The 12,982-nt window shown below is 37.1% G+C and overlaps 1 protein-coding gene across 1 annotated transcript; it reads right to left on the bottom strand.

Moving 5' to 3' along the window:
• Positions 1 to 1,882: 1,882 nt before the first annotated feature.
• Positions 1,883 to 7,303, bottom strand: LOC125191201 (villin-4-like). Its single transcript, XM_048088710.2, has 21 exons — positions 7,201 to 7,303; positions 6,887 to 6,986; positions 6,493 to 6,798; positions 6,238 to 6,415; positions 6,023 to 6,152; positions 5,777 to 5,939; positions 5,556 to 5,700; positions 5,334 to 5,437; positions 5,069 to 5,224; positions 4,922 to 4,990; positions 4,770 to 4,838; positions 4,548 to 4,685; positions 4,351 to 4,479; positions 4,055 to 4,205; positions 3,939 to 3,949; positions 3,717 to 3,857; positions 3,512 to 3,637; positions 3,375 to 3,440; positions 2,686 to 3,013; positions 2,362 to 2,519; positions 1,883 to 2,294 (listed from the first exon to the last, which is right to left on the bottom strand). The coding sequence occupies exons 1-21, from the start codon at positions 7,254 to 7,256 to the stop codon at positions 2,181 to 2,183; spliced, it is 2,838 nt and encodes a 945-aa protein (XP_047944667.1). The 5' UTR covers positions 7,257 to 7,303; the 3' UTR covers positions 1,883 to 2,180.
• Positions 7,304 to 12,982: the final 5,679 nt, after the last annotated feature.

Here is a 12,982-nt window from a genome sequence, read left to right on the forward strand (position 1 = left end):
GCTGAGCATGTGCATGTCATGGGGAAAGATCTTGCTGACTCCTTGAAGTCACAAGGCACCTTAAGTCCTACAAAACTAATTGGTTTACCATTTGGTGTTTTGTTAGGCAACCTGGTATTCTCTATCTAATGAACTTTGTGTTCTTTGGTGATAGAAATGCCTTGTAGGCTATGATGAAGCAGCAGTGGACCAATGCTCTCCCATGTTTTTCCTGAAGTAGTCCAAAGGTGGAGAATGTTGAATATTGGACTCCTTGCTTGGGCTTATAATATTATCTCGGTTGGGCTGCTTATTTGTTTGAGCCCATGAGAATATATTGTTGCCCAAACTAGTGCTGGCCCAGTTACTTCTAGACTCACTGGATGCGCGCCACATGGCACTTCCACTCAGATCCTTCTCCTGAGCCGTCGATTGTGAGCTGTGTTAGTTAAGTGAGAGTGTGTCTCTTCACTTTCTTCATTCTAATCGAACGCTCTCTTTCTCTCAGAACTCTTCCGCCTTTTCTCTACCTTCTCTCTAGTTTACCGGTGAATCTAGCCGGAGTTTTCCTTCAAGCTTGTGTTTCCACTGATGATTCTCAGTTTCTAATAGATCTATCAGTTTAGTTTCAGCGTTAGGCAACTTGTTCGGTTTCCTTCTCAAACCCTAGGGTTAGGTCTTTTGTTTGTGACCTTCCCTGTTGCGCTTGGGGTGTTCGTGAGGGTTCTTGTGTTCAAGGATGTGTTCTAAGAAAGGATTAGTAGTCTGTGTGATGAGACGGCCGTGATGTGCGATGACCGGTGAGATCTAGGGTTTCACTGATCTCTAGTTGTGTAGTTCGTTCAACGGTGCTCTCCTTTGTGACTTGTAGTGAGGATTGGGAAGGTTTGAGGCCTAGTGCAGTTACTGCTGTGACCTGAGCCCTGACCCATCTGTGGCCCGATTCTCTGACTTAGTCTTCCTTTCTGTGTTTAGATCCCTCGGGATCATTTTCTTGTGAGACTAATTCCTCTACTAAGTGTGCAGGTGAATAATCGGATGGAACTCGATGTCAAGTCTGGTGGAAGACTGACTTTAGGGCTAGAGTTTCTGATTCATTCTGATTTGTACTTAGTGTGTAATCTTGATAGTATCTCTGAGATTAGCCATCTCAGATCCCAATAAATAAAAGAGGTCCCGGTCATTAGTGAATTCGCGGTGATCTGATCCCTACATTTTTAGTATTGAAATATTTAAATTTTGAATTTTTATGAACTATTTCCTTTTTCGTCCATCCCTGAAAAAGTATAAACTTTCTAATTTTGAATAAGTCAAACAACTTGATACCCCTACACGTCATTTTATTTACAACTTATATACCATTACTATTAACAACTTATACCACCATAATAATGTGGACTCCGTTCTCCACTAATATTATTTCCACTACTAATTCTCTCTTTCTCTCTTACTTTCTCTTTATTATTATAAAACCCGTGCCGAACCCACTGTTCATATTCTTTGGGGATGGAGGGAGTAGATAAAGTTGTAAATGACATGGGTTTTAATTTAAAATTGATAAAATGAGAGAGAGAAAGAGAGAGAGGGAAAACATAGTGAAAATAGTGTTAGTGGATTGTATGGTCCATATTTAGAATGATGTGTATGGTTAGTATTGGTTTATAACTTTCCATCATAGAATTTGACTAATTTTGGTGGACGGCCCAAAATGGTGAAACTTGTGGACGGAAGTAGGATGAAATTATTATTGAGCACCAAGTGCTCGGAACAAAAAGAAGAAAACATTGATAAAGCACTGCTCAATAATTTAAATAATCCATGACATTCATCGGCCATATTTCAAGCACTTTACAATGCATACTAAACACCGTGCTCCCTAAAAACCGTCTTTTGGTAATGATACTTGTAGAAACTTTATTATAGACCTTGTATTAACTTTTTATTGAATTTAAATTTGTCATTGGAAATTTTATTAACTAGCCAACTAATGAATGGAGTGGTTTTACATTGCTGTACACACTTCCAGCCTTTTTGCACCCTAAAACAAAACTGTTATATATCAAGAAATCTATCACAGAATTAAAACAAAGAAAAAAGATTCCTAAGCATCTGATGAAGTTGAAGGTATGGAATTCTTCTAGAGACTTCCATGCACACTCTGTTATCTTATCTGCAGGCAATGCTGTAGCAGCTAGGAGGTTTCAGAACAATTCTAGAGCTGTCTTTATCTTATTCTGTTTCCATTTCGGCAACTTGTTGAAAGCACTCTTGCTCATCCCGAATTTCGACTTGAAATCTTCTGTTGACAAATATGCCTGCACCAAACACAAACCATCAAATCATCTTTCATTGCAAAAACATAATCCATAAACACGTTCGTACCTCTCGCCTAGTGGCATCAATGTCTGGAGCCGGATCAGTGGAATTTGTTCTGAGGCGATCATAAGGATGCGTTGGGAGTCCTTCGTCTTCACCTTCATCTTCCTTCGTTTCCTCATCTATGCTATGTGTTTCACCTCTAGGCTTGGGGACGTCGCGGCCTGCTCCATAACAAGCATCTTGTTATGGACTCAATGTCCCACATCGGTTGTGAAAACAACTGGTATGGGGTATAATAAGCTAGTCTTTTGGGCTGAGTTTTCATGCTTGGTTTGTACCACATTTGTTGGAACCTCGCAGGGTTGTTGATTTGAGAAGAAAACATACCTCTAATGGAGCGAGGGAAGATGAGCTGGCGAGCGGGTCCAGGTTTCTCAAAACCTTTAGTGAGTGCTGCTATGGCTGCTGATCTCTGGATGGTTGCATCTGGAATCTCGACCGATTTTGGGTAGAGCTTGTTTACCATAGGAGGAGGAGTTGAGAGGTTTCTTGCATTAGAACTCTCGAATGTTGATGCTAGAGCGTTGAATGCTGGAGATCTTCCTCGTACGCGGTTTCTCTCTGGGGCCACAGACAGGCTCCTGGACCGTTGCTGCGCTTTTTCTGGTGCACCGGATCTCCCACCCATCCCGACAGGTATTCTCCTTCTTGGTTTCTACCATACATATATAAATAAGAGTTGAGGGGGATATGATCAACTCATAACTATCTTAATTTGAAAACTGACAACAACTTACATTGCGGATATCAACACGAAGACATTTATATTTCAACTAATGTAGTTGACATACGTATGTGTTCTATTGGCATGTAAATATAGATGTGAACAGAAGACATACGTATGTTAACTACACATACAAGTTTCTTCGTGTTGACATCTATAACGTATAACGTAGGTTGTTGACATAGTTGTCAGTAATCAAGTTAAGATAGTTGTCAACCTATCAACAAGAACAGAGTTGAGGAATGAAAGACTTGCTCAAATGATATCATTCAAAGAAATAGTAGAAACTTACTTCCACCGGTGGAGTTCCACCGTGTTTGACTATAGCCATTCTTCTTTGGAAAGAGTTACCATGCATCTGTGAACAAAGTAGGTAATGACTATTCATCAATAAATCGAAAGATTTCCCAACGAGAGAGCTGAACTCACTGCACATTTTCTCGAGTCCCAAGTGAAGAAACGTGTGAAAAATGCAGGCTCGTTCCCTTCTGTAATGATATATATAGGGGCTTGCTTTGATATTTTTTCGCCAAGAATGTCACGCTCAAGAAATTTCTGCACACGGAAACAAACCAGAGGTTATTAGAAAATCTGTTTTACTCCCCAACAAAGTACCACAAGGCTTTAAGCATACCTCCCCTAGATTTAAAGCATTTGTCTTATTTTTCGTTTCGACCATTTGCCCGATCCAGACATAAATGTCGGAGTGGCAATCCACGAAGAATATATCTTCAGTCATAAGATCGTCCTGGTCGAAATTGTACACCTCATCCACCTGAAAAAGGGAATCACAACTCATTTTTTTCTCTTTTACAATAAACAAAGTGGATTTCAGATGTATTATCCATGAAAATACCTTCAGATCTCCTGTAAAGATGTGATCACAAATGACAAAAGAAACCAGTTAGTTGGATTCATCATGTTTATGAGAAAATGTATATAATCAAATCAGAAACAAATATTATGCCATGCCATTGGATGTAGTGCATGAGAACAGATGAGGGTCTCCTTCAGCCACTCTTGTTATTTTCTGCTTTGGATACTCCGATTTTTTTCCACCAATCAGACCCCAAAACTGCTCAGATTCTGCACCTTCTCGTTGAAATCTAGGCTGCACGTCCGGCTGAAAAAATGGTAACAATCGCAGGATGAGTAACGAGGAGTCATGCCACATTTTACAATCCTATTAAAGATGGCTATGAAGAAAAGTATCATCACATCTGCATTTCAAATTGTGGGAAATGATATTTGATCAACAAGTATCAGACCTTCAAAATATCGAGCCACCTCTCCGCAAGCTCCTGCTCATCTGTGGTCGTGTTACTTCCCAGCCAGGTCAAAGTCGAGGAACCACTGTTTAGTATGTAACAGTAGGAGGAATTCAACGACGAGCACACCTGAATCAACCGAATACCGGAAGTGAAGGGCTTAGTTTTACTGGAAAAAATGTTTCAACTCGACTTACAGGGTCTACTTGTATTGCTTGCATATTATCAGGTCCTGTCCCTTGAATACGAAACAACGCAAGTCCTTCCTCTGAGTATGTATCGTCTTCTAGTCCTTTCTGCGCAAGGCTGTTCTTGTATCCTGCGCTAAGACCACCCTGGTGATGTGTAGATATTTTTATCAACAGCCATTGAAAGAAATTTAGAAAGTGCTTATTTGTAGTACTTATTTTAACCCGAACCTTGAAGATTATGAAGCTCTGGAAAATGGCAAAGAACTGGACTGGCTCGAATCCTTCACAAATGCGAGCCTAGATAAATACAACATTGTAAATACGGAGATAGGAAAATTAGAGTTCACAGATAACAGAATGATGTTGTCGACGTAATATGCCTGAGCCGGGAAGAACTTCATATTCTCAACCATCTTGGTAGCCTGTGCACTTGCTGCTACCCTGTCTTCCTATAGAGAATGAATATCATGGTCAGTATCTCTTTAATAGTATGATTTACTTAATAAAATTAAGCAACTGAAGATCACCTCAACACTTTTATTTCCAAACCATGTCCCTATAAGATATTCCTCTCTATCTTCCCCAGGATAAGAATATTGGAAGATATAGCAATCACCACTGTAAAACTGCGACTGAGAAGGTCCTTCAAGAATCGTCTTCTGGTTACCATTAACGCTCCAAACCTGAGAAGTGAAAATTCATATAGCGATATTAGAAACTTTATTTAAGAAATCTGTTTGACCTTTTTCTCGTAACATCAAGTGAAAAAGTATAGGAGCTGTTTACGATCACCTGTAGATCGCCTGTGCAGTCTATATATGTTTGAGGTTCGTCTTCTTGGGGATCTTCTGCTTTCACAAGACCCCTCACATTCACTCCTTGGCGTTTTAGAAGTTCTAAAAACCATTGAAATCGATAAAAAAAACTTAGTAAACTACAGAAACGAATCTCGATTACAAAATTCTAATATACATAAAATGAAGAATGTTATAATCTGATGCATATATTACTGACCTGCTACCTTTCCTTTCGCGTCCTGATTTGTGGGGGCGGTTGAATCAGACCACGAATCAAACTTTCCTTTGAACATCACTGTCTCAAAGCCCTCCATTATGCGAACTGTTTGAGCCTCAGGCCTGTTTAGCTTTTGCAGTAATTCCTACAAAATGAAACACAACATTGAGTTCCTATATCAAGAAGATGAAGTCTTAGGTAGCTGAAGCAGTGATATTTACATGAACCGTGCTGCTCAGAGTTTTCCGGTCCTCAAGAGAAGTACTTTTGCCCACCCAAACAAATACTTCCATCACGCAATCGAGAAGATAACATTTATTTGAGTCCAACAACTCCTTTGCTAATGAATCAGTCTGAACGGGTATCGCCTCTCCTTTCTCAATGCTTCAACATTAGAGACGTTATCAGCTTACATGTTAAAATCATCACAGATCAATGGTGTTGTGCATTCTTGGAAAAGTACATACCAGAAAAGCTTAGGATGAACAATACGAGGGCTCTTGGGTGCGCTGTATACTTTCCTCGGAAGTGGAGCAAAGCCACCGAAGATATTCCAAAATTCTCCGGCCGCAGCATCAGCCATTAACTTTCCATCTTCTGTAGTAAATAAACAAGGCAGATGTGTTGGCAAACTTGGCCAAATAATGGTAGAGGAAAAGGATGCAAGTAGTAGCATAGTTACCAACAGCTGCTATTTCACATTTCCCATCATGATAAGTATCTTTTATATGCTGAACAACTTCCAGTGCTTTAGCCCTCTCTTGAATCGAAGAGTTGGAGCCATTGAACTGAAATATTTTAGACGCTGTATCTAAAACGAAGATGTCATCGTGATTTAGAGACGACCGAGCAAAAGGCACCTGTCGACAAAAAGGTGATGTTAGATAAAAGAACTAATAACAGAACCATGAGTACAATGAACAACAGTTCTACTTGCCTCGTTCACATTAACGACATGTTTTCCTTTACACACATACAAGCGGTTCGGATGCTCTTCAGCCTCAACATGCTTAAAACCTGAGGAGAATCCACCTTGTTGAGGGATTATACATGGCTTAAAATAGGAAAGGAACTTCTCCGATTCTTGGCCTTGTACTTCACGATACTGAACAGCACGCCCACCAAGTGCTGCATCTAGCTCGACCGTCTTGATGGCAGCCACACCAGCTTCATCCTGGCTAGTTTCTTTACCCAGCCAATAGTGAAGGTCATGACGAAGGGCGCCACTCTTCAAGGCAGTTGTCTACGGAAAGGAGACAGAGTTAGGAACATACAATTTCAGTAGCCTCTTCCAAGTATCTTTCTACTAGAAACTAAAAATCAAAAGTTACCTTTAGAATCACATAAGAATCACCAGTGAAAAATTTTCCATGTGAAGATTGTGAGACTGCAACAGGTTGAAAATTTTCGATTCGCCAAATCTCAATCCCTCTATATGAAGTCAAGGAAACAAGGACGAGTACACACTGATATAAACAAAACATAATCACAGAATGATTGAATATAGATATATATTACTTCTGCTGTATAAAATTCTAATAAGCCATATAACAGACTCTACTTTAGCTGACAGAAATGATCAAACACTGCAATAAATATTTCGTGGTAATATACAAGAAAGTCCGATTTTATAGAATCAGGATACGCTTTATGTCCTGCCCCTTGTAAAGCAGGATCCAAATCCTTTATTGAAATAGACATAGTGTCCTCCCAGGTCCACTAAAATCTTTGATTGTGGACGTCTTCCTGAGAAGATAGCGATAAAAGATTGATTAGTCGTTAATGCACTCTATTTCATATAACTAAGATGGAAACAAAAATTTGCATTATCAGGGAAACTTCAACCTGAAAATACTATTGGAACAAAAAAAAGACTAATTTCCAGACTTGATTTATCAATCTAAAAGGTTAGCAATGGCATAACTTGTAGAAACTTCATCATTGGTGAATGCACTACCCTTAGGATGGAACACAACTTTCTCAAAAACACCTATTTTGTACTGGAATTGATTTGCATCGACACGCTTCAACATAGGCACAAAAAAGGAGTTTCGAATACTGTTTTTTTCTCGTGGTGAAGATTTAGACATCCTCTCATCGCACCATATCACATTTTTACGAATTTCGAACCACTCTTTTAAGTTATAAAGTGATAAATCTCCATGGTAAACGACAATATATACGAAAAGGCATTATCAAATCATCCATGCATGAATAGTTACATTCATATACAAACGCAAATTTGAGTAGAAAAGTTAAAAGAAACGCGAAACAAAGGAATGTTATTCACCTTATATATGTTAAGGGAAACGAATCACACCGGAACTCAAATATTAACAAAAAAAATGCCAAAACTGGTAATGTGAAGAAGAGAGGGAAGACATAAGTATTTGGTGATGGGAAACAGATGGAGGAAACCGTAAGCATGCATGTTTTTTGGAGGGAGAGAATGACGATACAAAGGGCAACGGGGCATGCCTATCTATAAATAGAAGCCCCTGAAAATTCAATCATCATTGTTCCAGAAACGAAGATCGATTAAAGCTACCTTTTGGAGTGGTGAAGATAAATAAATTTGGGGTTGCATATTCTTGAGTGAGTGTGGATTTTGGAAAATTTTGTTGATAATTCGATTGTATGATGGTGAAGGAAATGAAATCCGAATTTGAGGGAATGGAAGAGATGGGTGAGGAGGGCGTATAGCCTCCTTGATTCATGCATGGCCACCAAGATGAATCAAGCTACCTGCTAGTCCTCTTTATTTATTTTATTGTTATTTTTTGGAAAGGAGTTGCTTTGCTACTTCTAAGGTATTTTTAAGGAAATAAATTCTCCGTTCGGCTTTAATACATGCGTTTCTTTTTACTACAAAGATTAAAAAAATAGATAAATATGTATAATGTTAACTGAAATGAATAAGTTAAAATATGAATAGATAATAAAATAAAATAAAATAAAATAAGAGAAAGAAAATATAATTATTTAGAAAAAATGAAAATGATTCTATTTTATTGGAACGTTCTAAAAATAAAAAAAAATTCTATTAGCAGAAAATGGATAAAGTAATTACTTCTTCATTAATATTGAAAATTTTTGGATAGGCACGAATTTTAATACATAATTGATTTTAAAAAATGGAAGAGATAGAAAGGAAAAGTTATTTGAAAATTTTTATCTCATAATTGTGGGACTCATGATTGGTTAAGGAAGGAATGGATTGTTGGATATGTTGTTCCTTTGTTAAATAATGAAATATTCTCTCTGTCCGTGAATAGGAGTCCGGTTCATTTTTACTCTAAATGGTAATAAAGTCTCATAATCCACTAATTCATTCTACTCACATTTCATTTAAAATTAATATATGAGTGAGGGGATGTAATCAATTGCTAACTAATTATCAATCTCAAATTGAGACCAATTTTCAACCATTAGATTAGAAGATCTTGTGGTTAATATAATGTCAAGTGTAATATATTTTAAATTTAACTAATTATTAATTAAATAAAAAGGGTATTAATGTCAAATCCTATACGTAGTAATTATAACTAACTACTTTCTCTCTCCTCAAAATCATCTCAAATCTTTAAATTTACGTAACTCTCTCAATTTAAATTATTTTTTCGCAAAAAATATATCAAATTAAAGATAATTTAATAAGGATTCCAACGAGATAGCAATTGCATATGTTCCGACGATATTTGGGTGATGAAATTTGATAAATTATATTTCAATTTTCGTACATGTTGATAAGCAGTTTTTATCAACAAATGCAACAAAAAATCTCAATATATTGTAGGCAAAATCTCAATATTATACATGTCCAATCTCAATAAAAATGTGTTGATATTTTCTTGTCCTTGTATTGATATTCTAATGTCATATTGTTGATATTTGTAATACATAATGTTGATATAAAAAAACACCCACGAAAATGATCATATGATAACATAATGATGATATTACCCTTTTGTTGATATTTTGTCTACTATTTATTGAGATTTGTGAGCTTTAATCTCATCCACTCATTTTTAAATCTAATGGTGGAGATTTAGTCTTGATTTTGGATTAGGGTGCTATAAGCATTAGAATAGGACCCTATGAGTGAGACTCATATTCCACTAACTTTTTTCCACTCAATTTTTTTAACATTTCTTAAAACTCGTGCCGCCAAAAAATAAGACTCATGATGGACGGAGAGAGTAAAAAATTGGATAAAAGTGAGGTGAGAAACATAAATAGCGTACGACATTCCTTAACTTAGGAATGTCATTGTGCATACTCTAAGTTATAACCATTGTCTTTAACTAATGTAATCCTACATCTTTATGTCTAGATGTATAATTATATATAATGAATCATGGCAACCAAATGATAACTTAGTGGAGAAAGAGATTCGTCTCATTAGAGAGAAAAATATTATATAAGCATTATCATCCCTTTTTGGATTGTCTTACCTAAAATGAGTCATTTTCCTTATATTTCCTCTCTCTTGTTTATTTTCTTCACTTCTCTACTTTATTCTCTATTATACTTTACTTTTTCTCACTTAAATTTTTAAATATCATTTTCTTAAATCTCATGCTCAAAAGAACGGTTTCACTTATGATGTGACGAAAGTCTTAAAGAGAGAATATAATAAAAATAGTGTCCAGTTTTATAAAACGGAGGGAATATAAATATAGAGAGAAGTGAAAATGCTTAAATTAAAATTACTCATTTATTTTAGAGTGATACTAAACCATCCTAATGTACACAACCATAAAAATTAATATTAATAAAAACACAAGCATTTAATGCTAATGCAATGAAATTAGCAAATCTAGCAAGTAGCAATTAATTTTAGACTATTCTATATATTCTTTGAGGTCACCAAGGGAGTTGTCAATTGGACCGGGCCAGCCTCGCCCAGGCTCGGTATGGGCCAGCCCATCAGCGAAACGAAGCGAGCCTAGGCGGGGCTCATTGGTTGAAATGGGCTCGGACCATTTTGCAAACTCAGACCCGCCCCAGGCCCAAAACCATATGAAGCCCAGCCTAGCCCAGGACCGGCCCAGGTCAGCCTAGGCCAATCAGAAGTCCACCTTATATAATCAGTATTTTTTAATGTAATTAAATAATTAATCACCATTGGAATTTTCTCTATTCATGTATGGCATCTTGTGCATGTGACATGTTAATCTTTTTTATATCGTTCCAATTTATTGGATGTATTCAAATGGACTAAAAAAGTAATAGTCTCATATCTACACAAGTTCTCAATCAAATCATGAATGCAACATTCAATCGTGACTATATCTAATTTATTTTCTTATATATTATTTATCTAAGATGTAAAAAATATGGTTCTAAAGTTTATCTTTAACAATATTACATATTCAAATATCAATATTTGATGAATAGTGATAGAATTTTTTAAATTTGTTAGTTAGTTCATATACGTCTAATTTTAAAAATACAACTAACTCATATGCTATCATCTACTAACAAAACACAATATGTGTTCTTCCTTTTGTTATGCACTTACTTTTTGGATATAATAAAGAACATGAAAAATAATGTTAATACTATTAAATTAACTTAAACATTCTAGTATTATTTAAGTGTATATTTGGTTAAATGAAATATAAATACGAGTTATATATTTTATTTTTGCATATAATATTTTTAACATATCTTTTAAAGTATAGACATAAAAAATTTAAACAAAGCACAGCCCAGCCCAAACCTGGCCCACTTGTCGAGTGGGCCTAGGCTAGGCCAGACCTAGCAAAATTAATAAAAGTCCGACCTAACTCAGCTCGGATCAGACATGAGCTATGGCCGGTCTGGGCCTCAATATAGGCAGGCCTGCGGCCGGCCTGAGCCCAAACCACTTGAAAACTCTACAAGAGGCAAGAAAAAATAGAAAGAGATAAGCCTTTTTTTCTTATATTTTATTATTGAGTTTTATTTTTACCTTATTCTACTTGTTATGACAAATAGGGCAATTGTGATTCGAGAAATAAAAGAATGTAAATAGACACAGAATTTACGTGGTTCACCAACGTTGTGTTGGATACGTCCACGGGCAAGAACGGAGAACAAATTGTATTATGAATGCGGTTTTCAGATACAGATTATGTGCTCTACTCCCATATATATAGGCACACATTAGACAGAGTGGGCCTAGGAAACATAATCCTATCCCAAATTGGAAACTTAATCCTATACAAATTCAAGGCATACTAACAAATCTCCACCTTGACTTGAATTCTCCCTTGCAGACGCATCATCATAACACCAGACGAACAAACTTCTCCATTTTTGCCTCAGATTTTCCCTCCACGGGCAACTAACAGCTCATGACATTAAGCAAGTCCAAACAATATTGGAACTTGCTCTGCGAGACTGACTTGGTGAACATATCATTGGAACTTGCTCTGCTTAGTCCTCTCATGATGGACTTGATCATTGGCTAAACAAATAGCGCTCTGACTGTCACATAACACAACAGCTTGCTCTTGATGTAAACCAAGATCACCAACTAGCCCTTGCAACCATATTCCCTCTTTAGCAGCTTCTGTCAAAGCCATATACTCTGCTTCAGTAGTAGACAAAGTAACTGCAGCCTGCAAAGTTGCTTTCCAACTAACAACAGAACCACTAAGAGTGAAAACATAATCAGTCATAGATCTTCTACTATCGACATCTCCAGCGTAGTCAGAATAAGAATAACCAGTCACTAAACAGTGAGTATCACCTCCATAAATGAGACCAACATCAGACGTACCTCTCAAGTAACGAAAAATCCTCTTCACAGCCTGCCAGTGCTCCTTTCCAGGATTTCCCATGAACCTACTAACAACGCTGACAACATGCGCTATATCTGGCCTAGTACAGACCATGGCGTACATCAAACTCCCTACTGCATTAGAGTACGGGACTCGAGACATGTACTCCTCCTCAACTTCGGATTTCGGTGCAAGATCAGATGACAAATGAATGTTTGTGCCATTGGATTATCAATAGCCTTAGATACAGACATGCCAAATCTTGACAAAATCTTCTCAATGTAGCTCTTCTGTGACAGAGAAAGCTTCTTCTTTTCTCTATCTCTAGAAATCTCCATGCCCAAAATTTTCTTCGCAACACCCAAATCCTTCATATCAAACTCAGCACTAAGATGAGCTTTCAACTTTTGTACTTCAGACTTCGACTTCGCAGCTATGAGCATATCCTCCACATATAGAACAAGATAGACCATAAAACCATCATCAGCTTTGTTGTGATAGACACAGCAATCATACGGACTCCTGCTGAATCCCAGCTTGATCATGTAACTGTCAAACCTCTTATACCACTGCCTCGGAGACTGTTTTAGTCCCTACAAGGACTTCATCAGCTTGCACACATAATCCTCCTTGCCCGGAACCACAAATCCCTCTGGC

This window comes from Salvia hispanica, chromosome 5 (genome assembly GCF_029641045.1).
Source record: "Salvia hispanica isolate PSC_SH4W2 chromosome 5, Shi_PSC_v1, whole genome shotgun sequence".
NCBI classification, from domain to species: Eukaryota; Viridiplantae; Streptophyta; class Magnoliopsida; order Lamiales; family Lamiaceae; genus Salvia; species Salvia hispanica.